The following is a 26,491-nucleotide window of genomic DNA, read 5'->3' on the forward strand; positions in this document are numbered from 1 at the left end:
GGGCTCCAACGCTTGTCCCTTATTGCTGGTAATTTCCATACTGGCCCTAAAAAAGATCAAGACGTAAATTACACTTCCACAGTCCAAAGGTACAACAGACGCCAGCCCCAGCCAACACCCAGGGTCAGACGGAAAGAGAGACAGAGGCCAGTGGGCAAACAGTGTCTGCTGCAGCCTAGAAGGTGAGGCACCCATCCCAGAACCGCCACCCACGTATCCGTGGTCTACATCAGTCACGCGCTAGGGTCCTGCGCTCTGGGCCTGGCCAGCTGCCTGCCCAGACCTCAGGCTGGCCCTGCCATGAAGGCAGGCTCCCCAGCACTGATGCAAATGCCGGCCACTCCCCAGCACGCTCAAGTAGGAAATGGGGCGCAGGAGTAACCAGGGTAACAGGATTAGTCGATACAGAACCCAAAGAAGGGTGAACTGGAGCCTGCGTCTGGCTGCCTGCCCCCAGGAAGCTGTGTAGACCTCCTGACTGGGAAGCTCGCTCCAGAGCCTGCTGGAGATAAGGTGGGCACTCACTAAGCCGACCCATCTTCCATGCACCCACCCCCCAAGTCAGGTGGTGACCAGGACTAGAGGACCAGAGCTACCAGGGCTGGCCTGGCTCTCGGGGCAGATGTTCAGCCCAGCTAGCAGAAGCTTGGATGGGTCTTTTTGCTGCACTCAACAGTAAAACAGAAAGCCTGCTTGAGGCTTCCCAGCTGCAGGTTCCAGCCTGGAGCCCACCCAAACAGGCGGGCAGCGCTAGCCCAGTGCTGCTCGGGCGGAACCTCTTTGCCCCCAAGGGGACACTTGGTGGCATATGGAGACACGCTTTCTTGCCAGAGCTGGGGTGGCCTGTGCTCTTGGTATCCACGGGCAGAAGCAGGGGAGCTGCAAAACACCCACAACACACATAGCGTCCCACCACCCACGCTGACCCGCACCTGTGGAAGGCCATGTAAGCACCTGCTCCCCTAGGATTCCACTGCTGTGCCTCTTTTCTTGAGGCAGGGATAAAGCTCCGTCCTCCAGTTCAGTCCAGAATTCAGAACACGCACTGTCACTTTATCATTCTAAGGACATCAGAGGCGGCGCTGGTCTCGTCAAAATCACCCTGGCCTCCTCGCTCGGTGTCAGCTGTGGACCGTGGCCCTCCCGGATTCGACACGCTGCTCCTGGGAGGGCAGACGGGGTCCTGTGCACGCATGGGGAACTCCTGAACTGCCTTCCTCTGCCCGGCCATGGGTTGGCTTCCCACTACGTCGTAACTGACTCAGGCTTCTGATTTACCCTCTTGGGAGCAGGAAAAGCAGCACTGTATGGCTTAGCCATAGACTGTCCCCAGGAACGCTCAGGTGGTGGGCAGAGCAGCCAGTCTGGAGGTGAGACATGGCTAGAGGAGGTGGCTGCGAGGCACGGCCTTGGGGACCCTGTGTTTCCGCCCCTGCCCACTTCTTGCTGCCATGAGCTGCGACCGTGCCCCTCTGCCATGCCAGCCTCTGTAGCACCGGCCAGAGGCAGGTGAACCCCATAGAGCTGAGCCAAAGAGCCCTTCCTCCTCTAAGCTGTGCCTGGAAGGTGTTTTGGTCTGTGATGACAAAGCGAACTGAAACAAGCCTTTGGAAAATAAAACGCCCTCCTACCTACTCAGCAACCAGGATCAATGCAGTGCTTTAATTTTTACTGTCTAGCCACAGTGGCAAATGCCTGGAATCCCAGTTCTTGGGAGGCTGAGACAGAGGGTCATAGGTTCAAGGACAGCCTCATCAAGTAGTGAGACTCTCAACCTAGTGAGACCCTGTTTCAAATAAAAATAAAAATAGGGCTGGGGGTGTAGCTCAGAAGTAGAGTGCCCCTGGGTTCAGTCCCCAGCACAGCGCGCACGTGCATGAACACACACACACACACACACACACACACACACACACACTCTCACTGCTCTCTAGGCAGCACTAATGCCTTCTACTCAACAGTCACCTCTTGCTCTGGACTCTTCAAAGGAGGCTCCCAACGAATGCCTGAGACGCTTCTCTCCCAGACCCTGCCTTTTCATTCCTCAGCTTTGTTTGAGGCAGTGTCCGCAAGCAGAGGCTGGAGCCCCGGCCCGCCCAGAGCCACAGGTGCGCTGGCGAGGCCCATTGGCCCCGCCGCCCGTCCAGCCACTTCCTACTCTGGCCACAGGCCCCTCGCTTTCCTGCCCACCACGAACGAGCCTCCCTCAGTCCTCCTGGAGCCCGCTGGCCTGCCACCTTGGAGATGGACTCCCCGCACCTGACCTGACGGCCGCTGTATCTTCTTCTAGAACCACTAGTACAGAAGGCCTTGCTGCCCGCTGCTCTCTTCCCCACTGAGGCTAGGCTCTCAACTGGGCACCGCTGCTCAGGCCCTGCTCCTAGAACCACCTCCGGCTGCATCGGACGAGTGGCCGCCTCTCGAGCAAGATGCCAGCACCAAACACCGCCATTCCAAGCACCTAGCACAGACCCTCAGGTGCTGGATACACGGCTCATATCTGCAGGAGAAGCGACAACTGCGAGAACTGCACATGCAAGCCTAATGGCACATTTAGGGTACGAGAAACAGCTGTCGGCCTGAGGAGAGTGCAGGCGCAGAGGGAACTTTTAAATCCTTACAGAATGAGAATTAACAGTCTGAAAGGACCCCGGGAAGCCCTAGCTCCATCTCCTCACTCCTCGTGACTGTATGGGGGGGGGGGATCATCGCTATGTCTTGACAGACGCAGTAGCTGGGCACATCTGGAATCACCCAGAAAGCTTGCCTGTTCGTAGCCGTATGGCCGCTGCTGCTGGGCGGTGGGTCCCGTCTGCGACGCCCTGTAGCTCCCATACTGCTGGCCTTGTCCTTGCTGGTAGCTCGAGTACTGCGAGGGGGCTCCCTGGGCAGGCCCTGGGGAGACATGGCCCGTGAGAACCACCAGAACAGCCCGCTGGGCTCGCACCTGTGGACTCTCAGCAGTGTCTGTGCCTCCTCTGCCAGGATGGGACTGAGCTTGGGGTGGGAGTGGGGAGCCCCAAACCAGCTGGTGTTCCTTTGGTGGTGTCACCAAGGTCAACTGGGACCTTAAATATCACAGGAGATGGGAAAACCCGCCAGTGTTCCCCTAAAAGCTCAGACAAGGGCCTTGAAAGAATTTGTAAAAGCCAGGCCTTGCACAGGCTGGGCAGCCCCTGTGCACTGAGCCACACCCTCGACCCTGGTCAGGTCCCGCAGCGACCAGTCCTCACCTGTGATCCGCCCTCCCTGGGCAGACCTGCTGGCAAGCTCCTGAGAAGGTGGGGCCCACCCGAGGCCAAGATACCCAACGCTCTAGCTGGCCCTCAGAAGGCACCGCAGAGAGTCCGGGTGCTGGAGGGCCAAGGCCCGCACACCAGACTTCCTTCCTCAGGGCAGCAGCTGGCACGGGAGCAAGGCGCCGGGCCCGAGGTTTACGGGGCCAGTGAAGCCCAGCACACCAGGAGGGCCCTGGCCAGCTACTGTGCTAACAAATACACAGGCTCAGGCCAGTCGTGCACCCCAGTAGCATGCATGCTCGGCACTGGAGAGGCCCTTCCTCAGCACCATAAATACATTCCACTGCAGGTGCCTGGTTAGAACCCACTTTTTTTGGTGCTAGGGAGCCCAGGGGCATTCTACCTCTGAGCTACACCCCCAGCCCTATCATTTATTTACTTATTTACTTACATACTGGGTATGGAATCCATAGGCCTTCTTTCTCCAGGCATACACCACCAGACCTACTTTAGTTTTTATTTGAAAGCAGGGTCTCACTATGTTGCCAAGAGCCTCACTAAGTTGCTGAGGCTGGCTTCGAACCTGTGATCCTTGTCTCAGCCTCCCAGTACTGGGATTACAGGCGTGCCCCACCACACCCGGCTGGACCCACTCTGGCCCATGGGAAAGGGTGACCTTCACTGTGCATCTTATGAGCTGGCGGCTGAGAGGTGTCATATGTGGCTACGTGAGAAAGTGGCCCTTCTCTGAGCCCAGAGCAGAGCGCGCTCGCCAGGCTCCTGGGTTTGGGGAGCACTGTGGAGCAATCGCTGGGGAGCTCCCTGTGGCTCAGGCTCAAGGTGCAGCCACAGGCTAAGGGTCCTTTTGGAACCTGACCCCAGCAGAGACCAGCGGCAGGACTCTGTGGCAGTGAGCTGGACGTCAGGGAGCAGGATTCTGCCTCGGCTCCTGCTGAAGCAGGGAAGGCTCCCTGGGCCCTGGCAGACTCGCCCACCAGGTCTCACATGGGCCCCCCTCAGGCAGCTCAGGAACAGCAGGCGCTACTGGCCCTTCTGCCAGACAGACCCTCTGAACTACAGCAGGTACACGTGAAGAAGCTCGAATGCAGAGACACACGCCACGCTGGGCGTGGTGGGCACGCTTGTAATCCCCGCGCTTGGGAGGCTGAGGCAGGAGAATCGCGCAGGTTCAAAGCCAGCCTCAAGCCGGGCCTGGGGGCGCACGCTTGTAATCTCAGCATTTGGGAGGCTGAGGCAGGAGGATCGCGCAGGTTCAAAGCCAGCCTCAAGCCGGCGTGGTGGCGCACACTTGTAATCCCAGCGCTTGGGAGGCTGAGACAGGAGGATCACGCAGGTTCGAAGCCAGCCTCAGCTGGTTTAAGAGACCCTGTTTCCAAATAAAATATAAAATAGGTCTGGGCGTGTAGCCTGGAGGTAGAAGACCCCTGGGTTCCATTCCCAGTACCACCAAAAACAAAAACAAACAAACAAAAAAACAAAGCCAGCCTCAGCTACTTAGTGAGGCTCTCAGCAGCTTCGTAAGACCCTGTCTCCAAATAAAGTAAAAAATAGGTCTGGGAGTATAGCTCGGAGGTAGAAAAGCCCCTGGGTTCCACCCCAGTACCACAAAAAAAAAGAGCGCTCTGCACACCCTCGCACTGTCCTGGACATCTACAACGATTCCAGTAGTAGTTGATGAAGCCCCCACCCAAATGCCGTGTCCCCGTGTGCGGCACGGGTGGGCGCTAGGGTCCCGCTCCTACCGTAGCCTTGCTGCTGCCCGGGGTAGCTCTGCTGGTTGGGGTACTGCTGCTGGGAGTACGTCTGCTGCTGGGCTGTGCCCTGCTGGTAGCCTGCCTGCTGTTGGCTGTACTGGGAGTTCCCTGCAGAGAGAAGAGACAGCAGCTCAGGGCCGGCCGTGCAGGCAGCTCGTCCTACCCACCAGGCCCTTAGGCCAAGGCTATTGCTTCATGTTTTCTTTTCCACAATTTAAACACTACATTTTCTCTTAATTTTATAAAAATACAAAGGGAAAACAAAAAGGATGTGGTTTCCACAAGGATGGAGAGAAGGGCCGACACAGCACTTGGGTTGGACAGTGCCCTTCCCAGAGACGCACGGGACCCTGAACTGTGACTGTGGCCACGAGAAAACAGGCTCTTTGCAGATGCAGCCAGGATGAGTCCTCCAAGCCTCAGACCGGCGCCCTCACGAGGCGAGGCTGCGGGAGCCCGAGGCACAGGCGGCACAGGCGTGGTGCCTGCGGGGAAGAGCCTGCCTCGCAGACACAAACCTCTCGCCCCTCGTGGGCAGCAAGCCATGACAGCCTCCTGGCCAGGAGTGGACCTGTGTGTGTATCTGCCGCCGGCCACTGCCCTCCCCCCGAGGACAAAGAGGAGCCACAGGTACACAGCAGGCCGCCGCTAGCCACTGCCCTCTAGTCGGTGCTCCCGCAGCCTGAGTCCACCCACAGCATCTGGGGTGCGCTTTTACTGGCAAATACCAGGCCCCAGGAAACTCGTGCCAGAGGTGAGGAATGGCAGAGACGCTGCCAGCAGGTGGGCAAGAGGGCTTTTCTTCTTTTTCTGAGAAAATGCTTTCTTATTTCCAGAGACCTAGCAGCTAGCCAGCACCCATGCTGAAAGCCTCACTTTGGAGCCATGCCACTGAGGCAAGCCGGAGGCACGCCACCCAGAGAGCAGCGCCTAGGAGGGCTGGCCGCACTCCCGAGGCCTTCCTGGCAGGCCGAGGGCACCCACTCCCAGGCAGGTACATTCCCACAGGGCTCAAAGCCTCTGCACCCCGTCGGCTTACATCCAGTCCCATCATCTGAACAGGCTGTGCCGTGGGGTCCGGCGATGTGCGTGCGGCTCACCCGTGTGGGCCTTGCACCTGCACAGCTGGCTCCATCCCAGGCTCAGGAGGGAGTGAGACAGACCCCTTTGAAATTAAAGCCCCAAACTGTTTTCACTCGGAACGTTCTCATACCGAGAATGGAGGCGGCCGGCCTGTTCCCGTCCTAGTGGGCGCCAGGGGACAGATGGCAACACGCTCTTCACTGACGTGGCTAGATGAATCTACCACTGTCTGCGCCCCATAAAAGCTTTCCACACACCTCAGTGCCCTCGGATGGAGACTTGGGAAAGAAGGTCTGTTCCATCTTCCTCAAAGCCACCTTTGGATAAACCTCATTTCATTCCCCTCCAGCCACCTGTCTCCGAGTTTCGGTGGGGTCCAACCAAGGATGGTGTCTCCTCCCTGGGTTCCAGGAGCACAGGCTGGGGCAGGGCACCTGGACACAGTCCGCGCTGGGACCGGGAGCACGCACACACACGAAGGCTGTGCTTTTTAAAGGGTGTCCCTGAGTTACTGCAGGTCTTTGCTGGCCTCGATCCTGGGGTCTCAGCCCCCCAAGCACCTCGACGACTCCACGCATGTGCTCCACCTCACCAGGCTGCTCTTTGCAACACGTGTCCCAGCCTCCTGATATTTAGGACTTTCAACTTTTGCTTCTGAACAGGCAAATGCATTCTTGATTCAAAAATGAAACACCAAACTTCAAGAGGGACAGAGGCCACTCCCAAGCCTGCCCAGCACTGCCGGCCCCATGCCCGTGGAAACCCCCTTTTGGGCTTCCTGGATTTTATCCAGCCTGTCCATGGTGTGTGGGTACACGTGACTGCAAGTGCGTCCTTACTCCCCCTTGCTTTCACACAGAAGGTGCATCGCCACCCTGCTCTGCACACGCAGAGCCTGCGGCCACTGTGGCCAAGGACTCTGTTCTCCCACAGCTGCGCTACCGTGAGCCGCACTGCACCTGAGCGTCCCTCCGGCCCACCCGCTGCATGGCCGCACTCCTGACTGCCTGCAGCCCACCAGGCTCACGCTTCAGGGCCCCCGTGGTCAGCATGCCTTCACTTTATGGGGGCCCGCCGGGTTCCTAACAGATGCCCCTCCAGTGAACAGTGCCAGGGCCGGCTGCCCGTGGCCCACCAGGTACCTCCTCATGGACAAACTCTGGAAAGCTTTTCCAGCCTACCACTTCCAAGGCCTCTCAGCAATCTGCGCGGCCACGGGCCCTTAGAGAACACGGCCAGACCTCCAGGCCTCTCACCACACCTATCTCCTGATGCTGTTCCCCTCACGTGTATCCACACTGGAGTCTAATGAACATGATGGCAGAACAAAATGCCTCCAAATCAGGAGGAAACCACGCCTTCTGCTCTTGTCAAAGCTCTTCAGCAAACACAACAATTACAAAAGGCAAAAATACAGACCCAGAACAAGGGCAAAAAGTATTTCCTGGCTGCACCATCACACCGAAGGCGTGCCCGCCGTGTGTGGGTGACCGTGTTGGGAGCCTCCTAGTGGAGCTGAGCCCTGCCCCGGAGAGGAGGAGGGGAGGCTGCGCTCGCAGCTCTGCCTGCGTCTCAATTCCCAGCGCTGGAGAGCACGCCTTACATAAGCACCGTCGCGCTCCTCTCTCCAGTACTGCACTGGGGCAGGGGCGTGGTGGGAAGCGCTCTACCACTGAGCTCAGCTGCCAGCCCAGCCCCGCTTTTGTGCATGTGGCCCTAGGGAGCCAATCAAGGACCAACCTCTGAGCTATACCCCCAGCCCTACTGTACATTTTACTTTGAAGTAAGACCTTGCTAAGTCTCCATGCCCATCCTCCCGTCTCAGGCACAGGTGCCAGCTGCAGGAGCACTGGTCTGAGCAGGGGAGGTGTGTGAGCTACGGTGGGAGGTGTGAGGAGCAGCTCTGGGCTTTCCCTCTACTTCCAACTTTTCTGTTACAAACCATTTTTGCTTGTGGGAAACAGTATGGCAGTTCTCAAAGAGCCGAAATAATTTACACAACCCCGCATTCTCACTTCTGGCATGATCCCAGATCTGAGCGTGCAAACAGGAAGGTACCCTCAAACACATTTGTGCAACATTATCATGGCAGCTAAAACATGCGCCAGCTGGGTGCTGCTGATGCCTGACGCAGCCTGATGGCTCCAGGTTATGCTGAGAAGCTAGCTAGCCACAGGTGGGCTCCTGAGTCCACCCTGGGATCCCCAGAGCCAACCCAGAGGCGGAGGCAGAGCGGGCACCGGGCCAGGAGGCAGTGTCTCCTGGGGACGGGGCTTCAGCTGTGAAGGCTGGACGGTCACACAGCAAGTGAATACGCTTCATGCCACCAGGCCGTCCACTCCAAAGCGCTTGGCTACAATGGCAAGTTTGGTCATATGGGCCTTTTTTTTTTTTTTGGCGGGTCTGGGGATGGAACCCAGGGGCATTTGACATCCAAGCTACACCCCCGGCCCAATTTTTTATTTTGAAACAGGGTCTCACTGAATTGCAGAGGGCCTAAGTAGCTGAGGCTGTCCGCGAACCATGATCCTCTGGTCTCAGCCTCCCGAATGCTGGGATTACAAGTGTGTGCCACCACGTCCGGCTTATATGGGCTTTTTTAAACACGATAAAAATTTATTTTTGTGGTTCTGGGGATAAAGTGCCTTGGGGCATTCTACCTCTGAGCTACACTCCCGGTCTTACTTTTTCATTTTGAAACAAGGTCTAAGTCATAGAGGGTCTTGCTGAGGCCGGCCGTGAATCTGCAATCCTCCTGTCTTAGCCTCCCAAGTACTGGGATTACAGGTGTGTGCCACCAGGCCAGCTCACAAGTAAGTTCTTTTTAAAGCACCCAAATGCGCACGTCTCTGCCTCCGGAGTCACTATTTGCTTCCTCCCTGGTGGGCCCTCTGCCTCCCCCAACTGCTGTCCAGGCCAGAAGCGTGAGGCAGCGGGGCCATGCAGTTCTGCAGTGGACCCTCTACCTGGGACTGCCCTCACGGTGGGGACTGCAGCTGGAGACACCTGCTCATTGGATCCCGACTGCGGCTCTCTTCCCAAGCCCACACTCAGGCATCCCATCAGCAGTTCCCAGTCAGGGCTTCCTGCTCGGGAGGCCAGCTCCCCACCCACGGGCGGCACTGAGGCGCACCACGCAACGCATCCCCTGCCTGGGTTGGGGCCTTCCTCGCTGAACACCACGCCTGGAGGCTCTGACTGAGAAGGCCGAGGGCAGCTCCCCGGCCCCAGGCTGGACAGCTGGTCCAGGCAGCAGAGTCTGTGCCCCCAACACAACCAAGCTGCTCTCGTCTCTAAAACGCGCACTAGGTGGGTGGGGCCCAGGGGCACCGCCCGGCGGCTCCACCTTCCAGAGGAAACCCAGTTTGTCAGGCTGTGTCCATGTCCACATGATCGGCGAGGCCGCAGGATGCTTGGGAGCCCGTCCCGCCCTCGCCTTACCCCCCTCGTAGTAGTGCTGCGTGGACTCCTCGAACGAGCGGTCGTAGCCCTGCTCAGAGTAGGACGACTGCTGGTAAGCATACTCGCCGTGGCCTGCAAGAGACAGTGACTGTTGGCTGGGGCCTTCGCTGCGGCATCCCAGGACAGACACCGAGATAGCACGAGGTCAGCCTGCAGACCAGGGGAGCCGGACAGATGCCATTTCCCCAGATGGCCGTGTCCTGTCCCTCCGAGCCTCGGCTTCCTCACCTCAAAACTCAGGCAGGGTTTCCTGCTCCGTGAGGTTACCGTGAGGCTGTGAGTTCACAGAGATGATAAAGTCCACTCACAGCCGGCCACGAGATGGCAGAGGGCACCAGCTGCTCCCGTGTCCCGTCCCGGGGGCTCCGGGGTATTCCTGGGCAGGGGGCAGGGCCTGCCCTGGGGCTGGTAACACCCTTTCCTCGCCCAGGTACACAGCTGCCTCACACCTGCTCGGCTGTCCTCAAAATCCCCCCTCCAAGACCACTGTAAATACCACCTGTGCAAGGCCTGCGACAGGACAAGCTGGGGTGACCGTGAGCGTGGGGAGGGCGGGCCTCCTGAAGACACCCCTCCAGCTAGAGGGCGCCCTCCCGTCTCGGAGCCTCCTGGGGAGGGGGCGAGGCAGCCAGGGGCGCAGTGCTGAGCCTTCTCTGCAGAGAACGCCTCCCCGCCCGACGCCTGGGCCGGGGCCTCACCGTCAGGGTAGTACTGCTGGCTCATGGGCTCCGAGGCGCCCTGGCCGTGGCTGTACTGCTCGCTGTAGTATTCCTCTTGGCCCAGGTACTGCTGTGAAGAGCCTGTGGGTGGACAGACGCTCAGGACCAGTGCGCAGGTCCTCTCAGATGGGACCGCCCAGCCCAGTGTCCCACTACCTCACCCACACAGACGCCCAGCAGGGGGACAGGACGCCCGAGCACTACCTCCGTTCCTGGCAGCCCGGACCCTGTGCCCAGAGCAGCCAGCAGTATCCCCTGCCCAGCACCATCGCCTAGGGACGGCCAACTCAGCCCAGCCCCCAGCCGTGAGCAGCAGACCCCCAGCACCTTGGCACACACAGTTCAAATGTCATAGTCCCCAGCTCCACATGCAGACGCGTGAGCAGCGGTCCTTCCCTGCGGGGGGATGGGGCATGGCCTTACCTTGCTGGGAGGGCCGGTAGGGCGCCATGGGCCGCTGCCCCATCATGCTGCTCCCCTGGCCCCCCTGGCCCATCATGGCGATGGACGACTGGCCCTGGTAGTGCTGGCTCCCACCCTGGGCTGAGTTGTAGTGGGATGTGGCCGCCTGCTGGTGCATCATGGACACTGTGATAGAAGAGACCCCAACTTTACCCGAGGAAAGTGCCAGGCGTGGTCCTAGCCCCGCTCTCTTCTCAGCTGGCCCTGTGTCATTTCCTGCGGGTCCCAAGAGCGTCACCCTCAGCCCCACTCACCCCCAACAGGTGAGCTGTACCCACGCTCTAGCACACGGCCCACTGCTTTCAATGGGCAGAGGGCCAGCTGACGTCAGACAGGGCTGCGGGACGGGACAGGACAGCAGGGGCGCCCACACAGACAGAAGCTCCCTGCGGCCACAGCTCCCACCAGCTCTGGCCCAGGGGAACTCGAGCCCTGCCCTTCCTTGGCCCTAGCACCTGCCACCCTGAACCCCGACAACGGCCCTCGTAGCTGGGCTGGGCCCTTCCCGCCTGATGGTCTGTCTGCTTGTCACTTGCTCTGAACTCCCTGCAAATAGGACAGAAGCCACAGGTTTTAAAGTTCCTAGCAACTATATTGAAAAATTTAAAAGAAAGAGGTGAGATCAATTTTAATAACTTGTTTTACTGGAGTCAATACTTCCAAACTAGATTTCAGCACGTAATTACTGTAAAAATACTAAGGGAACAGTTTGCGTCCTTTTTGGTAATAAGCCTCTAAGATCTGGTGCCTCATTACTCAGAGAACATCCAAATTGGAAGCTGCGGTTTCCCAAGCGCCCAGAGGTCCCCGTGGCCAGTGGCCACCGTGGGGCAGCCCGGCTGGAGGGCACTCCTGTCCAAGGCCAGCTCCTCCGCCGGTACCCACAGCTCAGGCCCCACGTGGGGCAGCCCGCCTGCCCGCCCGCCCGCCCGCCCGCCCGCCCGCGGAGCCTGTGCTGCCTCTACGGGGCCTTCCCTGAAGCCTCTAAGAAACAGCCCGCCCCGGGGGGCTCGGGAAGGCAGCCCCGTGGGGACCCGAGGGTCTGGAGCCAGGCCCACGTCCCAGCGGGGCAGAGGGCGGTACCTGGGTTGGACTGCATGTTGATGTTGGTCCGCGACACGTAGTTGCTGATGGCGCCCTGGCCCTGCATGGGGACGCTCTGCGAGGCAGGTCCCGAGTGGCTATAGCCAGGCCCGGTGCCGTGGCCACTGCCCGACATGCTCATGGAGGTCGTGGGCAGGGTGCTCTGCGCCGTCTGCTGCATGGACACATGATTTGGACCTGCCAGGAGGAATGGGATGTCACGGGCTGGGGCCAGGGCACCACTTCTAAAGGTGAAGACACCCAGAGGGCGAGAGCTCAAGGCCGACACCATGGATGAAGTGACTAAATGACTTAAAAAGCCACGCACTGGAGCCCGGCGCAGTGGGCACGCTTGTCATCCCCGCGCTTGGGAGGTGGAGAGAGGAGGAGCCCGCAGGTTCCAAGCCAGTCTCACTGGCTTAAGAGACCCTGTTTCCAAATAAAAATATTAAAAAAAAAAATCTGGGAGTGTAGCCTGGAGGTAGAAGGGCTTCCAGGAACCCCAGTACCACCAAAAAAAAAAAAAAAAAAAAAAAAAAAGCCACACATTTACGAACAGTGCCACTGTCAAAGGCAACAGCGCAACAGCACTTCACCCGAGTTTGTGATACTGGGAATCGAACCCGGGGTGTTCTACACCTCCAACCCTTCTATTTTTTATTTTGAAACCGGGTTTCACTAGATGCCAAGGGTATACACCCGTAATCCCAATACTTGGGAAGCCGAGACGGGAGGATCACAGATTTGAGACCAGCCTTAGTAACTTACTGAGACGCTGTTTCAAACACTAAAAAAGGGCCAGGCGTGGCAGCACAAGCGTATAATTCTAGTATTTAGGAGGCCGAGACAGGAGGGTCACAGATTCATGGCCAGCCTCAACCAACTTGGGTCCTTTGCAATTTAGTGAGACCCCATTTCAAAAGAAAAGGGCTGGAGTGGAGCTCAGAGGCAGAATGCCCCGGATTCAAGCCCCAGACTAAACAGCTGTCCCCCCTCCAGGCTCACCCCACCGTGAGATGCCCACCATGCAGCTGGCGTCCCCGCCGCCCAGTGGCCCTGGCCTGGGAACCGTCCCGCCCGCTCACCGTTGCCAATCTGGCCCTGCATGAGGGAGGCAGGCGGCAGGCCTGTGCTGATGGCGTCGCTGAGGCTGCCCTGGGGGTGCAGGCCCTGGCTGGACCCGCTCTGGCTCAGCGCTCCAGGGCCCAGGTTCATGTTCTGGGTTGGCGGCTGCGGGGGACAGCAGAGTTAGGAAGGACGGCTGACTGGAGAACAACCACGGCTCCCAAAGGCTTTGACCCCACTTGCAGCCACTGCCGACCGTCCCCAAAGCACAGCCACTGTCACACTTAGCGACGGTCCCCAAAGCACAGCCACTGTCACACTCAGCGATGGTATGGTTACCTGGCCCGAACCCTCAGGCCAAGCTGGAGACAACCACATTCAGAATGTACATGAGTGCCACTGGAAGTGCAACGCTGGTCCCACTGCTGGGGTGGCAGGGACGCCTCTGCTGGCCCACAGTGCACCCTCGCCCCTTCAAGTCCTCCGGGCTCCCACAAACTGTCCACTGCCTGTGCCCCTCCCCACTCACTTGCCACCCTAGGCCCGCCTCTGATCAGAACATGCAGAAGGGAGCTAGGGTACATGGTGACCCTGGCCCTCACGCCCAAGTCCACAGCAGGCAAGGGCTCCACAGGTCTGCACGCAGACACTGTCTACGCCTGGCCATGAAAGAATCGCCATTATCTGCTGGCATCTCAGGGAGAAGAGCCCATCCACAGGCCCGAGGCTCCTTTAACCTTCTGTACCAACACCACCACTTTCCAGAGAAGCCAGGGCAGAAGGGAGGGGTGAGCCATTCCCTGGGCACCTCGCTGCCAGCCCCAGCAACCTGGCGCACCCTTCCGTGAGTACCGCTCCGCATGGGGGAGGCCATAGCAGCAGCCATGGGGTCTTGCTTCTCAGTAAAAGCTGACTTTGGGGGAAAATGCACTAAGATAAAAGACCAAGGAAAACAAAGCACCGGTAGTGACACCCAGAACACACTGTGCTGGGAGGCTCCTGATAGGCCGTCTCTGCTCACAGCAGTGCACACTCAGGCTGCGACTGCTTGCACATTCAGAAAGGTTTACAGCGTGCAAAGCCCTGGGTTCAATCTCCAGCACCATAAGAAAAAACCAGAAGGGTTTACGAGGACCAGTGGAAGCCCCCCCCCCCAAGCCCGCTGGCTGCCGAGGCAGCAGACTCTCCACGCACAGCTGCCATGGGGCTGGGCGCCTCCAGGCCAAGGAGGCTGGAGCCCTAATCAGAGCCCACCCACCTCAAGGCTGCTCTCACAGTGCCACCCCGCCCTGATCCCTGCCTCCTGGCTCAGCGCGTGACATGAGGCCCTCGCCCTGAGCTCATGGACACTCACGGCGGGAAGCAGGGACTGCATGTTCTGATTGGAGTCCGCTATGGTGGCCAGGTAGACCAGGTTCCGGTGCAGGACCTGCTGGTACCTGAGGGCAAGGGACACAGCATGAGGAGAGAGAAGAGCGCAGGGTCCACAGGCACACTGAGGCAGAGACAAGGCTCAGCCAGATAGCCCTGCCCCAGCCAGAGCCCCTCGGGACCCAGTCTAGCACAGGACACCCAGGCCAGGTGCCCTGCCAGGCATGGGCGGATGCAGCCCCTCTTGTGACGGACACCTGAAGGGCCCTGAAGGGGCCAATAGGGGTTGGCTCTGGGTCTACTGGGAGAATGGGACTGGGGAAAGGCTACCAGGAGGCCTGAAGAGAGCAGCAGAGCCAGGTCCCAGACCCACCGCCATGTCCTGACTAGCCCGGCAGGTCAGGAGCAGGCCACTGCGGGCTGGCCGCCCCCCCCCTAACCCAGCGAGGAGCGCGGACTTACTGGGTGCACTCAGCCGTCTTGCCCTTGCTCTGGTAGTCCAGGATACACTGGATCAGGTGGTGGTTCTCGTCCAGCATCTGAAGGAGAGGAGCATGAGCACCATGGCCCGCAGCATATCTGTCCAGCCAGAGTGGGCAAGCTGGCGGCATGGACTCAGGGACCCAGTTCCTCAGGCCGGGTCCCGGAGCTCTGCCGAAGGGGGTGGTGGAGGGCAGGAAGACCCCACAGGCCCACAGGCAGCAGGGCTTGCACCGCAGCGGGAGCAAGCTGCAGGCCAGGCCTGGGGTAGCGGCCCAGAGGGGCTGAGGAGCTGTGTGCGGCCCAGGCCGCCTCACAAGAGCTCCACAGGATACGAGGGGTAGAAGGGCCGGCCTGCGCTCCGTGGAGGGGCCAGCACCGCCTTGGGAACCTGCCCATTTTGCACTCAACAGAGGTAGGGGTGTTTGCCGGTTCATGATCTGAAACCCAGATGCCAGACCAATCTCCCCGAGTGACCCAAACGAATGGCCTGGTGTGGGCACCCTCCAGCCAGCCCAGGCCCGGGGGCCACTGCGTGTTTCCAGGAAGAACACCAGGCCTATGCCTCTTCAGAAAGGCTCCACGCTCAGCAGCGTCAGCGCTGCTGGGGCTGGTCAGAGATGCAGATCCAGGGCCTGTCCTGCCCCTGCCCAGGTGGCTCTGTGCCCAGCAGGGACAAGGACACACTGGGCTGGCCTCAGTCACACTGGTCACTTCCCGAGGCCTTAGTGTGCTCGAGTCTCAGGGTTCTGGAACACTTCCCCAACCCAGCTGTCCAAGGACCGGGGCTGCTGCACCCGGCGCATGCTGGGCCCAGTGGGTGGGGGCAGCAAGGGAACCCAGGCTGCGCAGGACCACACCCCGCAGGGAGCCAGGTCGGCCCTGGGGCAGCACTAGGATGGCCTGTATGTGGGGTGGGTACGCAGAGGACGGAAGGGGGTTAGAGACCAACCTGTGCAGGCCAGGGGGCCCAGGAGAGGCAGGCACGCAAGCCCCCCCTCACCCGGCGTGGCTACTCCACGGGACCGAGCCACAACACCTGCTACTACTGCCAGCCGGGGGCCTTTGCTCTGGCACCCTCAAGAAGGAAGGGCTGCCGGGTATGGAGGTAAGCCTCCAATGCTTATACTTGGGAGGCTGAGACAGGAGGATCACAGGGTTGAAGACTGAGGCCCTCAGCAACTTGGCAAGGCTCTGTCCCCCAGTGCGAAATGAAAAGGGCTGGGGGTAGGTCAGGGTGGAAGGGCTGGTGCCTTTCCTCTGCCAAGCCACAGCAGCCCCCAGCCCCAGGAAGCGACCACTGAGCAGCAGGTGGAGCCCCGGCAGCAAGCCACCTGCCCCCCTGTGCCCTAACCCCACTGCCGACATCTGCCCTGAGGCTCCTGCCAAGCGCCTGGCCGCACCTGGCAGGGCTGAGCCCAGGGCTGCAGCCTCCTGCGCCGGCCCTCAGGGAGGTCTCTCGACCCTGCTCTCTGTAGGCTGCAATGCCCTCCTCTCCACTCTTTACAGTCTGACTCCCTAGTCACAGGACGCCCCGTGCTCAAAGACCTCAGCTCCAGGAAAGTCTGTTCAGATAATGGTGGCAGGGAACCACGAGGGGGCGCTGCTGCCCAGGCACTGCCAGAGAGTGGGCCAGTGAGCCAGTGATGCAGCTAAACACTGGGAAAGGCTCCTTCCCCCGACTAGGTAAACGAAAACAATGGTGAGCCCCCCCCCCCAGCATCCCACTCCTCCACTTCTCTTTCCTGGCAGATTCCCCCCAACCACACAGTAAACACTGTGTGCACAGGATGTCCCTTCATACCGCTCGCTGGCAAAGCGGGGGACGCTCAGCACACAGGATTATTACAGTGGCTTGCGTGTGCGCTGCATTATTACAGCCAATCACTGGGATTACTACAGCAAGGCAGGCGTACCCACCGGACGGTGTTACCCAGCCACTGAAATGCCCCGTAGCCAGTACCTACAGCCAATCACTGGGATTACTACAGCAAGGCAGGCGTACCCACTGGAAGGTGTTACCCAGCCACTGAAATACCCTGTAGCCAGTACCTGGCAAGGAGATGCTGTGATCATGTCTTTCTAAAAAGCAACAGTGTAGCTCCCTGTTAAAAACATGACAGGTAGAAGGGCCTGGCAGGTCCTGAAGCCACGGGCCTCAGGCCTTCCAGTGGAAAGCCTCTGCACTCCTGACACCTGCACCACAGCCACACCTCACCCCTGCTCCAGGAGCAACGAGGATGGAGGGAACACAGCCGATGGGAAAGCCTGTCCAGGGAGCGCCAGAGCTTCGGTAGGGCCTAGACACCAAGATTATGGGGAAGAACACAAGCAAACCGAAAGCATCATACAGCAGGGCGTGGTGGCGCGCGCTTTAAGCCCTGTACTTGGGAGGCTGAGAGAGGAGGATGGCACATTCGAGGGCAGCCTCAGCAAGGAGTGAGACGCTCATCAAACCAGTGAGATCCTATTTCAAGATAAAAATAAAATGGGACTGGGGTGTAGCTTGGAGGAAGACTGCCCCTGGGTTCAATCTCCAGGACCCACCCACACAATATCCATAGTAGAATAGTAAGTAACTGCTTCCATGAAAAAGAATAGAATGCTACTTTAAAATCACAAGGAATAAAAAAGAGTTCTTGGAAACCAAAAACATATTGGCAGAAACAGGAAACTCCACAGGAGGATCAGAATATAAAATTGAAGCCAGGTGTGGTGGCACACGCCTGAAATCGCAGTACTCGGGAGGCCGAGACAGGAGGACTGCAGGTTGAAGCCAGTCTCAGCAACTTAAGGAGGCTCTCAGCAATTTAGTGAGACCTTGTTTCCAAATAAAAAATTAAAAAGTAGGGCCAGGGTGTAGCTAGGAGATACAACAGCCCTGGCTCCAATCCCCAGCACCACCAAAGTTGAGAAACAGTCCTAGGAAGCAGAACAAAAGAATCATAAAATTTAAAAAAGATAATGGCACATGCACAGCCTGAGTGTGCAGCCAATGAGTCCACCCAGCCCTGCGGGCAGTGTCAGGCCTCGGTGCTGGACACTGGGGACGTCATGCTCCCCGTCAGTGGAGAACAGGGCGACCTCGTCCTGGGCCCCGGCCCACCGCACCTCAGGGTCCCAGGCCAGTCACGGCCCCGCTGCGACTGGCGCGTCCCACGCACCCTGCACGGTCGCCAGCCGAGTGCCCCAGGCCAGCTCGCACCGGGTCCCTGCACCTGTCCTCGCAGGCCGTGCGTGGCACCATCCCTCGGCTTCCTAATCTCCCTCCTGCCCGGGGCTGTCCTCTCGAATCCCCACACTCCACTGCTGCGGACTAATCTTGGAAACGGCTATAACCAGGTTACAACAAGTAACCTGGATCAGTGTAGAAGGAAAATCTAGACACAGAAACACAGGCAAACACTCTGCCTCACGCAGAGGCAGAAGAGAATGGAACGGGGCGACTGCAAGCCAAAGATCCCGGAAGGCTGCTCCGGCAGCCACCAGAAGCCAGGAGTGACACAGGGAAGCCCAGAAGGAACCAAGCCGGCCCTCGGGAACTAAGGTGGCGGTCACAGCACGCCAACACACCTGTACTCACCAGGCAGCTGGGCCAGAGGCTACAGGATGGACTGCACTCCAGCTGCACCTGGGCCTCAGGCCAGCGAGGATCGGCAAAAACCAAGCCGACCTGGACACCACTGCCAAGGGAACCGGTGGGAGGGGACATCTGAGTGGAGCCTTGAAGGTTGGGTAGGAGTCTGCCTACCCACAGACGGCTCCCAGGACGAACTGGGTACTTCCCTTTGTGTTCACAGCAAGCCACGTCCCCGGCTTTGCCCAGCACTGGGCGTGCACCTATCAGCACACACTATGGACACGGCGTACAACTTAAGTGGAGTATGCACACACCTCTCAGCCCTTCCTCGGGCCTTCAGTAAAGACCTCTGTGTCTACATATTCCTTGTCAAGATGCCACGACCAGTAAGCAGGCTGGCTGGCCTGGCAGGGTAAGTCAGCTGGCATCCTAAAGTGCAGGCCCACTCCCGAGGGTCAGCAGGGTCTCCTCCCTCTGAACTGGTGTTCTGGAAAAGCCTCTATGGTTTAAGGAGGTATGAAGTACAAATTCCTGAATAGATGTTGAGGCCACAGAGGGTCTCAGGGGCAGAGACTGGTTCCAGGAGACCCTTGGGATGCTGAGATGTGCCGCGGAGCCAAAGACCCAACCAAGTGCCAGGGGGCGGCCCTGGAGCCCAGCCCCACCATGCACTCTGCCTCCTGTGCTAGGAGGCAAGGGTGACAGTAACTCTGAAGAACTACACTGATGAGCGCGCTCTGGGGTGCTGGGGCCTTGGTAAATGCTCGGGGCTGCACGGTCCCTCCCCTGCCTGGGGCTCCCCAGGCTCCAGCCTTGTTAGGGTGATTACGTTTCTCAAGACTGCACTAGCACGAGTGGCCTCGAGAGGGTGTGGACCGAAGATGCTCCCACCAGAGAGGCAGGCCGGGAGGGCCGGCGCACCGGGCGACCTCCAAGCCCACGGCCACTGCGGCGTCAGACACCTGCCGAGAAAACGCAGCCCGGAGCGCCTCCACAGCGGCTTTTCTCTGGTCCTGTCCTCTAGGAAAACCGGTAGTAGTGTCCACGTCAAAACAGGTTCCGTGCGGGCGGCCCCAGGCCCACGTCAACGATCTCTAGAAAATCAGGGGCCAGGCGGCGGGCCGAGGGCGCCCGGTCCTGGGCCCCCGCCCCGCGCGCATCCTTTGTGCGGGCGCCCGGCCCCGGGGCCGCGCCGTCGCCCCGCGCCCCCTCCCGCAGGGGCGGCTGCGCCCAGGCCGCCCGGCCCGCCGCCCGGCCCGCCGCCCGCTTTGTCCGCCCGCGCCGCCGCCCACCTTCTGGATGGTCTGCTGCGTGACCTCGCCTTTGCCTCGCGGCCGCGCGGACGCGAAGGCCACGGACATGGCGGCGGCGGCGGCTCACCGGGGGCTGTCCTCCCGCGGCGCGCGGCGGCCCGAGGGGCCCATCCCCGCCGCCGGCCGGGGGCGCCGCCGTGGCTCCTCCTGCGCCCCGCCCGCCCGCCCCGCCCGCGCCGGGGTTCCGCCCGCGCCCCGCCCGCCCGCCCGCCGGCGCACGCACGCACGCACGCACGCGCGCACGCGCACGCACGCGGCCGGCGCGCTGACGTCACCGCGCGGGGCGGCGCGGGGTGAGTGTGCGCTTTCGGGCACGGCGAGCTGGGCCGGCGGCATGAGCTACGACCGCGCCATCACCGTCTTCTCGCCCGACGGCCACCTCTTCCAAGTGGAGTACGCGCAGGAGGCCGTCAAGAAGGGCTCGACCGCGGTGAGCACCCCGGCGGCCCGGGCGGGCTCCCCCTGCGCCGCCCGCGCTCCCAGGCGCGGGGGGCGGGGGGGCGCTCACGGGCTGCGTGTTGAAGGGTTTCCTCTCCCTGGGCTTTGGCCATTTTGAAACCACAGCCCCAGACTGTCCGCCGAACTCGGCTCAAAGGGCGGGGAAGGGGAGACCGCTGCTGCGCGCCCGCGCGGCCATCAGCGGCGCCCAGCCAGCTTCTCCGGCTCCCGGTGGGTTGGCGGCCACGCGATGGTGCCGGGGACAGCCGGCAGGCAGCGGGAGCGGCCTGGAGCTGCCGGGTCTCCCAAGGCCTTGCGGAGGTGCCCGGGGTGCTGCTCCTCCTCGCGGCCCGCAGGACAGCCCGGCGGCGTTAGCGGCCGGCCCGCCCGCCCCAGCGCCCTCTGACCGGCACACTGGCTCCGGTGAACGGTCCCACTCAAGTCTCTGCTTGTCCCCAGACGCGGATTGTCAGTGGCTTTCCATCTTGTGTGTGTGTGTGTGTGTGTGTGTGTGTGTGTGTGCGTGTGCGTGTGCGTGTGGTACTGGGGTGGAACCCAGGGACTTTTCTACCTCCAGGCTTCACTCCCAGATCTATTTTATACTTTATTTGGAAATAGGGTCTCACTAAGGTGCCGAGAGCCTTACTAAATAGCTGAGGCTGGCTTCGAACCTGTGCAGTCCTCCTGTCTCCGCCTCCGAGCGCGGGGGATTACAAGTGTGTGCCACCACGCCCAGCCAGCTTTCCATGTTTTAACAGTGGGCACAGCCTTCTCCCGTGCTGTCAGCCATAAAAGGGCGTTTACGTGGGTGGCTGTGTTCTGGCATGAACCAGGCCTTTGCCTCCTCCTGATGTCGGGCAGTGCTGGAGGGTGGGGAGGGCCTCAGCAGACTCCACAGCTGCAGAAGCTGGCTGCAGGACGCCCAGAGGGGTACCCCTTGGGTTGAAGGGAGCACAACTACTGCACAGTGCTTACCCTCCGGCCAGTACAGTGAAATTGGCTCCACCAGCAGTGGGGGTGTGAGGGGCACACTGGCTCCCCACTGAAGCTGCTGTGCCAGTCTGCCCAGGACCATGCCAACGTCTGCCCTCGTGTGCTGTGTGTGCCTGGTGGTGCATGTCATTCTCACGTGGCTTGTGGGTTTTTATTAAAGGTTGGTGTTCGAGGAAGGGACATAGTTGTTCTTGGTGTGGAAAAGAAGTCAGTGGCCAAGCTCCAGGATGAGAGGACAGTGCGGAAGATCTGTGCCCTGGATGACAACGTCTGCATGGCCTTCGCGGGTATGGCTGGGCCCGCCCGACTCTTTCTGGGGAGACACAGTGCTTGGATTAGATGGGTGGATAGCAGCTTTGAGGTCTGTAAACCGTCTGCTCCTGAAGTGGATTTGGACAGAGGGAACGGGGTGGCCGGTCTCCTTGGCCTCCCTGGAGTGGCTACTCCACGGTTACTCTTCGTGGCCAGTGGCCATCTCGAGCTGGCCCTGCCCCTGCGGTGTGGAGGAGCAGCATTTGCAGAAGGCTGCGCGTCGGGTCACCACAGTCTCCATGGACCCTCAGCTGACCCAGTCTAGGATGATCTGAATTCACGTGAACTCGGGATTGGCTTCACTTGGGAGCCTCAGCTAGTATGTTTTAAGTTGGGTCTGATACACAATTTTCATATGGTCCTTGGGGGTGCTGGGGATGGAGCCCGGGCATTCTACCTTCTGAGCCACATCCCCAGCCCTTTTTGTTTAGTTTTTATTTACTTATTTTTGCAATACTGGGGATGGAGCCCGGAGCATTCTACCTCCGAGCCACCTCCCCAGCCCTTTATGTTTTCATTTCACTTTTGGAATGCGCTTTCACTGGGTTGCTGAGTCTCACTCTCAACCTCCCAAGTACTGGGATTAGAGGTGCGCGCCACCACGGCCAGCTCTGCGGTCTCTTCTCAGCGAGGTTCTGGAGGCTGATTGGGTCCACTGTTGGAATCTGAGAATGCTATTGGTGCTGGGTTTCCCAGGACCGGTTCTGGAATCGCCAAAGGCTGAATGCCGTCCCCCTTGTGTGGCTCTTGTCCTTGGTTGGAGCTCCCGGGAGGAGTAACAGAATCTCTCTCGCTGCAGGCCTCACCGCCGATGCGCGGATAGTCATCAACAGGGCGCGGGTAGAGTGCCAGAGCCACCGGCTCACCGTGGAGGACCCGGTCACTGTGGAGTACATCACCCGCTACATCGCCAGTCTGAAGCAGGTGGGTGCCCGCCCCCTCGCGGTGGTGCGGGCCTGCTGCCATGGGTGGCCCGTGGCACGACTCCATGTGGGCGTCCAGTTAGTCTGTTGCCTCATCGCAGGCTTTCCTTGGACATGTGGAGCGCACTGCTCTGTCATTGACGTGGGGCAAGTGTCTAGAGGGAAATGACCCTTGTCATTTTGCCATTCTGAACCACCGGTCGCTAAGGAGTTGGGAGGAGGCTGAAAGCGCACCCCGCCTCGATGCGGTTGATCTCTAAGAGCAGCGGACATCCAGCATGCATGTCCGCCTGTCAGTCAGCCCCAGTAGCCTCACTTACATGCCGGGAATAATTCCCGTCCAGGGCGAGTGTGCTAGACATCGAGGTGCAGGAAGGAAAGGAGGGCCGTGGAGAGCGAGGCTTGGTTTTACTTCCTGCGTGAGCTGCAGGTAACCTGGGGCTTGCCTGGCAGTGGAGACGTCTCACCCACACTAAGCACACCTGTGAGGAAGTCAGACTTCCTTGCCTTTGACAACTGCTCTTCCCGCCAGCGTTACACACAGAGCAACGGGCGCAGGCCGTTCGGCATCTCTGCCCTCATCGTGGGCTTCGACTTCGATGGCACGCCCAGGCTTTATCAGACCGATCCCTCGGGCACCTACCACGCCTGGAAGGTGAGTCCAGAGCAGGCGAGGGAGGAGGGCCGGCCCTCCAGGGCCTGCATCAGGGAGCCGGGGACAGCGCGAGTCGGCTCAGTCCTACCCGCGGTCTATTTGCTCCATGATCCTGTTACAGATAGGAGAGCAAAAAATTCACTCAGCGCTGCTCTTTGGAAAGTGAAAAGACAACAGAAAAAGTCTGTCTGGTGAAGGTTAAATCTCCAGTGCTTTTTGACTTTTGATGGTACTAGGGCATTCTACCTCCAGCTACCCCGGCTGTTTTTTAGTTTTTAGTTGAAAACAGTCTTACTAAGTTGCAGAAGGCCTAGATGGCTAAGGCTGGCTGCAAACCGCAGTTCTCCCCTTTCAGCCTTGCAAGTACTAGGATTACAAGTGTGCTCCACCACCCCCAGCTAATCTCCAGCTTCAACCAAATGGAAGTATAATTCCATTCATAGTAAAACTTAGCACCAACTAGTAGCACAGCGACACATACCTATGATTCCAGTACTTAGGAGGCTGAGGCAGGATTGTAGGTTAGGGGCAGTGTCAGCAACTTAGAATTGTTTTGTGCATGTGTGTACTTGGGATTGAACTTTGGCATTCTACATCCAAGCTCTACTCCCCCCGCCCCCCCGACTATTTATTCATTTTGAAATGGGGTCTCACTGAGTTGTGGAGTGCCTCACAAGTTGCTGAAGCTGGCCACAAACCTGCGATTCTCCTGTCTCCACCCTCCGCCTCCCAAGTACTGGGATTACAAGTGTGCCACCACACCCAGCTGACCTTCTTTAAAAATAAAGTAAAAAGGAGCCGGGCATGGTGGCCCATGCCTGGTGGTGCACACTTGTAATCCCCGCGCTTGGGAGGCTGAGACAGGAGGATCACACAGGTTCGAAGCCAGCCTCAGCTACTTAGTGAGGCTCTCAGCAACTTAGTGAGACCCTGTTTCCAAATAAAATATATTAAAAAATAAAAAGGGTCTGGAGGTAGAAAGCCTCTGGGTTCCACCCCCAGTATCACCAAGAAAGAAAATAAATAAAATAAAATAAAAGTAAAAAGGGCTGCGGGCATAGTGCAGAGGTAGAGCACACCTGGGTCCGATCCCCAGTGCCAAAAGAATAAGCACAGACGGCACCGGCTGAGCCGCCTGTGCAGTGGCCGCACCACATGCTGCTAGAGTGGGCGGCGGGCCGAGGCAGCCTGCACCACAGGAGCACACGTGTCTTTTCCAGGCCAACGCCATAGGCCGGGGCGCCAAGTCAGTGCGCGAGTTCCTGGAGAAGAACTATGCCGACGAAGCCATCGAGACAGACGACCTAACCATCAAGCTGGTCATCAAGGCGCTACTGGAAGTGCGTGCAGGGCCACATCGTGGCCCTGGCCCACAGGGTGGCCAGCGGGGCAGGGCTGCGGCAGCAGTGCCTGCTGCTGCGGGGAGCGGGTGCCTGCGGTCCTGCACGGCAGGCTGGGTGAGGCTCGCCCAGGGCGCAGAGGGAGGAACAGTCGCAGGCTGCCTCTGTGGCCGGCCCATTTCCTTCAGCCTTCAGGAGTCGTGGCTGCTGCTAGGTCAGGGAATTGAGAGGCCTGGGCTAGTGGGCGTGAGCTCTGAGTCCATCGAGACCTTGAAGGGGCCCACAGGTGAGTCCAGAGTGCAGCCAGCAGGAGCGGAGCCTGGCCCCCGCCCCCAGGGGCCACTGCTGCCTGTCCAAGGAGGCCGCCAGGACAGCTGCTCTGAGCGGCCGGGAGGGCATGCAGGTGTCATGACCTGACCTCACACAGTGTTTGGACTAAGGCTTTGGGTACTGAGCCTCCCCTCTGGAGTGCCAGGTTTGAGTGCACACCCTATTTAAGGTCCACACAAGAGCAGCTTTGGTCTCAAGGGTGGAGGTGTCTAACGCTCCCGTCTTCCCTTTAAGGTGGTCCAGTCAGGTGGCAAAAACATTGAACTTGCTGTCATGAGGCGAGATCAGCCCCTCAAGGTAATCACCAATTGGTCTGCTTTCTACTAATCAGGCCTGGGCCACATCTGTGGGGTGCCTGGGGAAGGTCCCCCAGGGTTAAGGTCCTAGCCAAGTGGCCCTGTGGTGGTGCCCTCTGAAGGGAAGATCCTTTGTAGGGCCACTATGCACGTCCAAGGTGCGGAGGTCAGAATGCATTTTCACCCAACACTGCCATCTGCGGCTCTGCCTGCATCCGGCCCCTGGCAGGCTGCAGGGTTGCAGGTGCTCGCAGCAGGTCCAGGCTGCCCAGCAGGCGGCGCCAGTGCCTCGTACCTTGTGCAGCAGCCAGTTAGCCAGTTAGCCGGCGTGCCTGATCCCCGCCTGTAATCCCCGCGCTCAGGAGGCTGAGACCGGAGGATCGCACAGGTTGAAAGCCAGCCCCAACTACTGAGCGAGGCTCTCAGCAACTTAGTGAGACCCTGTTTCCAAATAAAGTATAAAATAGGTCTGGGAGGATAGCCCGGAGGTAAAAAAAAAAGGCTCTGGGTTCCACCTACCGCCAAAAAAAAAAATCTTTTTCCTGTAGATTCTAAATCCTGAAGAGATCGAAAAGTATGTTGCTGAAATTGAAAAAGAAAAAGAGGAAAATGAAAAGAAGAAACAAAAGAAAGCGTCGTGATGAAGACCCCTCTGAAGAAGACCCTTGCTGGGCAGTTTAAGTCTGTCGTGGACAAGCTCAGGCGAGGGCCTGTCTGTCCCGTCCGAGGATCCATTAAAGGTGTGTTTTGTAGCCTTCTCTGGTGAGCGAGTCCTTGTGCGCGGCAGCAGTTGTGTGGGGGAGTCCCTTCCCTCCTGCTTTGTGCCGAGTGCCGGCTGGCTCTGCCATGTGCCTGCCTTCCCAGCAGTTGCGAGTTGGGCCTCTGCAGGCCTGTCGCCCAGCGACCCCAGGTCCTCCTCTGGAGGGCCCGGCAGTTTCCTTTTAAGCCTATGCTGCAGGCCCCTAGTCCAAGCGGAGCGCTGGGGATCCGCAAGGAGGTCTCCAGGGCAGTGGGTTCGGGGCCCAGGTGGCTCTGAGTCTTGTTTCAGTAGACTGCACCTTGACACTGTCTTGCTCCCCTCCCCTCCATGGCCAGGAAGGGCGGGCTCCTGCTTCTAGGCAGCCTGGGGCCTGCTGCCTGCCCAGCTGTTCTTCCCCCACCCCCGCCTCCTGTCCCAAGCACAGATCTGGCATGGACATGTGTTTTTTTTGTTTTGTTTTGTTTTGTTTTGCGGGTCTGGGGATGGAACCCAGGGCATCTGACCTCCGAGCTACACCCCCTGCCCTTTTTTTTTTTATTCTTTATTTTGAAACCGGGTCTCACTGAGTTGCAGAGGGCCTCACTAAGTAGCTGAGGCTGTCCACCACAAACCACGATCCTCCTGAAGGCTGGGATTACAAGTGTGCACCACCACGCCCGGCTCACTCGGGCTCACGAGTGATACGTTAACGGCAAGGCTCCTCACAGCTTTGTTAGCTGGCCTGTCTAGATCCTCTAGTACCTGCTTAGCTCACTGGCTGAGTCCCCTGGAGCCAGGGCTGTGGCTCCCTGCACGCCAAGGAACGCTCAGGG

At 59.5% G+C, this 26,491-nt stretch overlaps 2 protein-coding genes across 2 annotated transcripts; one reads left to right on the forward strand and one right to left on the reverse strand.

The window, feature by feature from the left end:
- Positions 1-19: 19 nt before the first annotated feature.
- Positions 20-19,680, reverse strand: SS18L1 (SS18L1 subunit of BAF chromatin remodeling complex; the record flags this gene model as incomplete). The annotated part of the gene is made up of 11 exons (XM_080716756.1): positions 20-46; positions 2,768-2,895; positions 5,003-5,122; positions 9,539-9,631; positions 10,258-10,359; positions 10,702-10,866; positions 11,824-12,021; positions 12,909-13,053; positions 14,243-14,327; positions 14,722-14,798; positions 19,612-19,680. 11 exons carry the CDS (start codon positions 19,678-19,680, stop codon positions 20-22), a joined length of 1,209 nt encoding a protein of 402 aa, XP_080572882.1.
- A 286-nt stretch (positions 19,681-19,966) lies between these two features.
- PSMA7 (proteasome 20S subunit alpha 7) lies at positions 19,967-25,593 on the forward strand (the record flags this gene model as incomplete). The annotated part of the gene is made up of 7 exons (XM_080716810.1): positions 19,967-20,062; positions 21,224-21,350; positions 22,175-22,299; positions 22,831-22,953; positions 24,174-24,293; positions 24,858-24,920; positions 25,468-25,593. 7 exons carry the CDS (start codon positions 19,967-19,969, stop codon positions 25,558-25,560), a joined length of 747 nt encoding a protein of 248 aa, XP_080572936.1. The 3' UTR covers positions 25,561-25,593.
- Positions 25,594-26,491: the final 898 nt, after the last annotated feature.

Source organism: Muscardinus avellanarius (genome assembly GCF_963383645.1).
Source record: "Muscardinus avellanarius genome assembly, chromosome: 19".
Taxonomy (NCBI): domain Eukaryota; kingdom Metazoa; phylum Chordata; class Mammalia; order Rodentia; family Gliridae; genus Muscardinus; species Muscardinus avellanarius.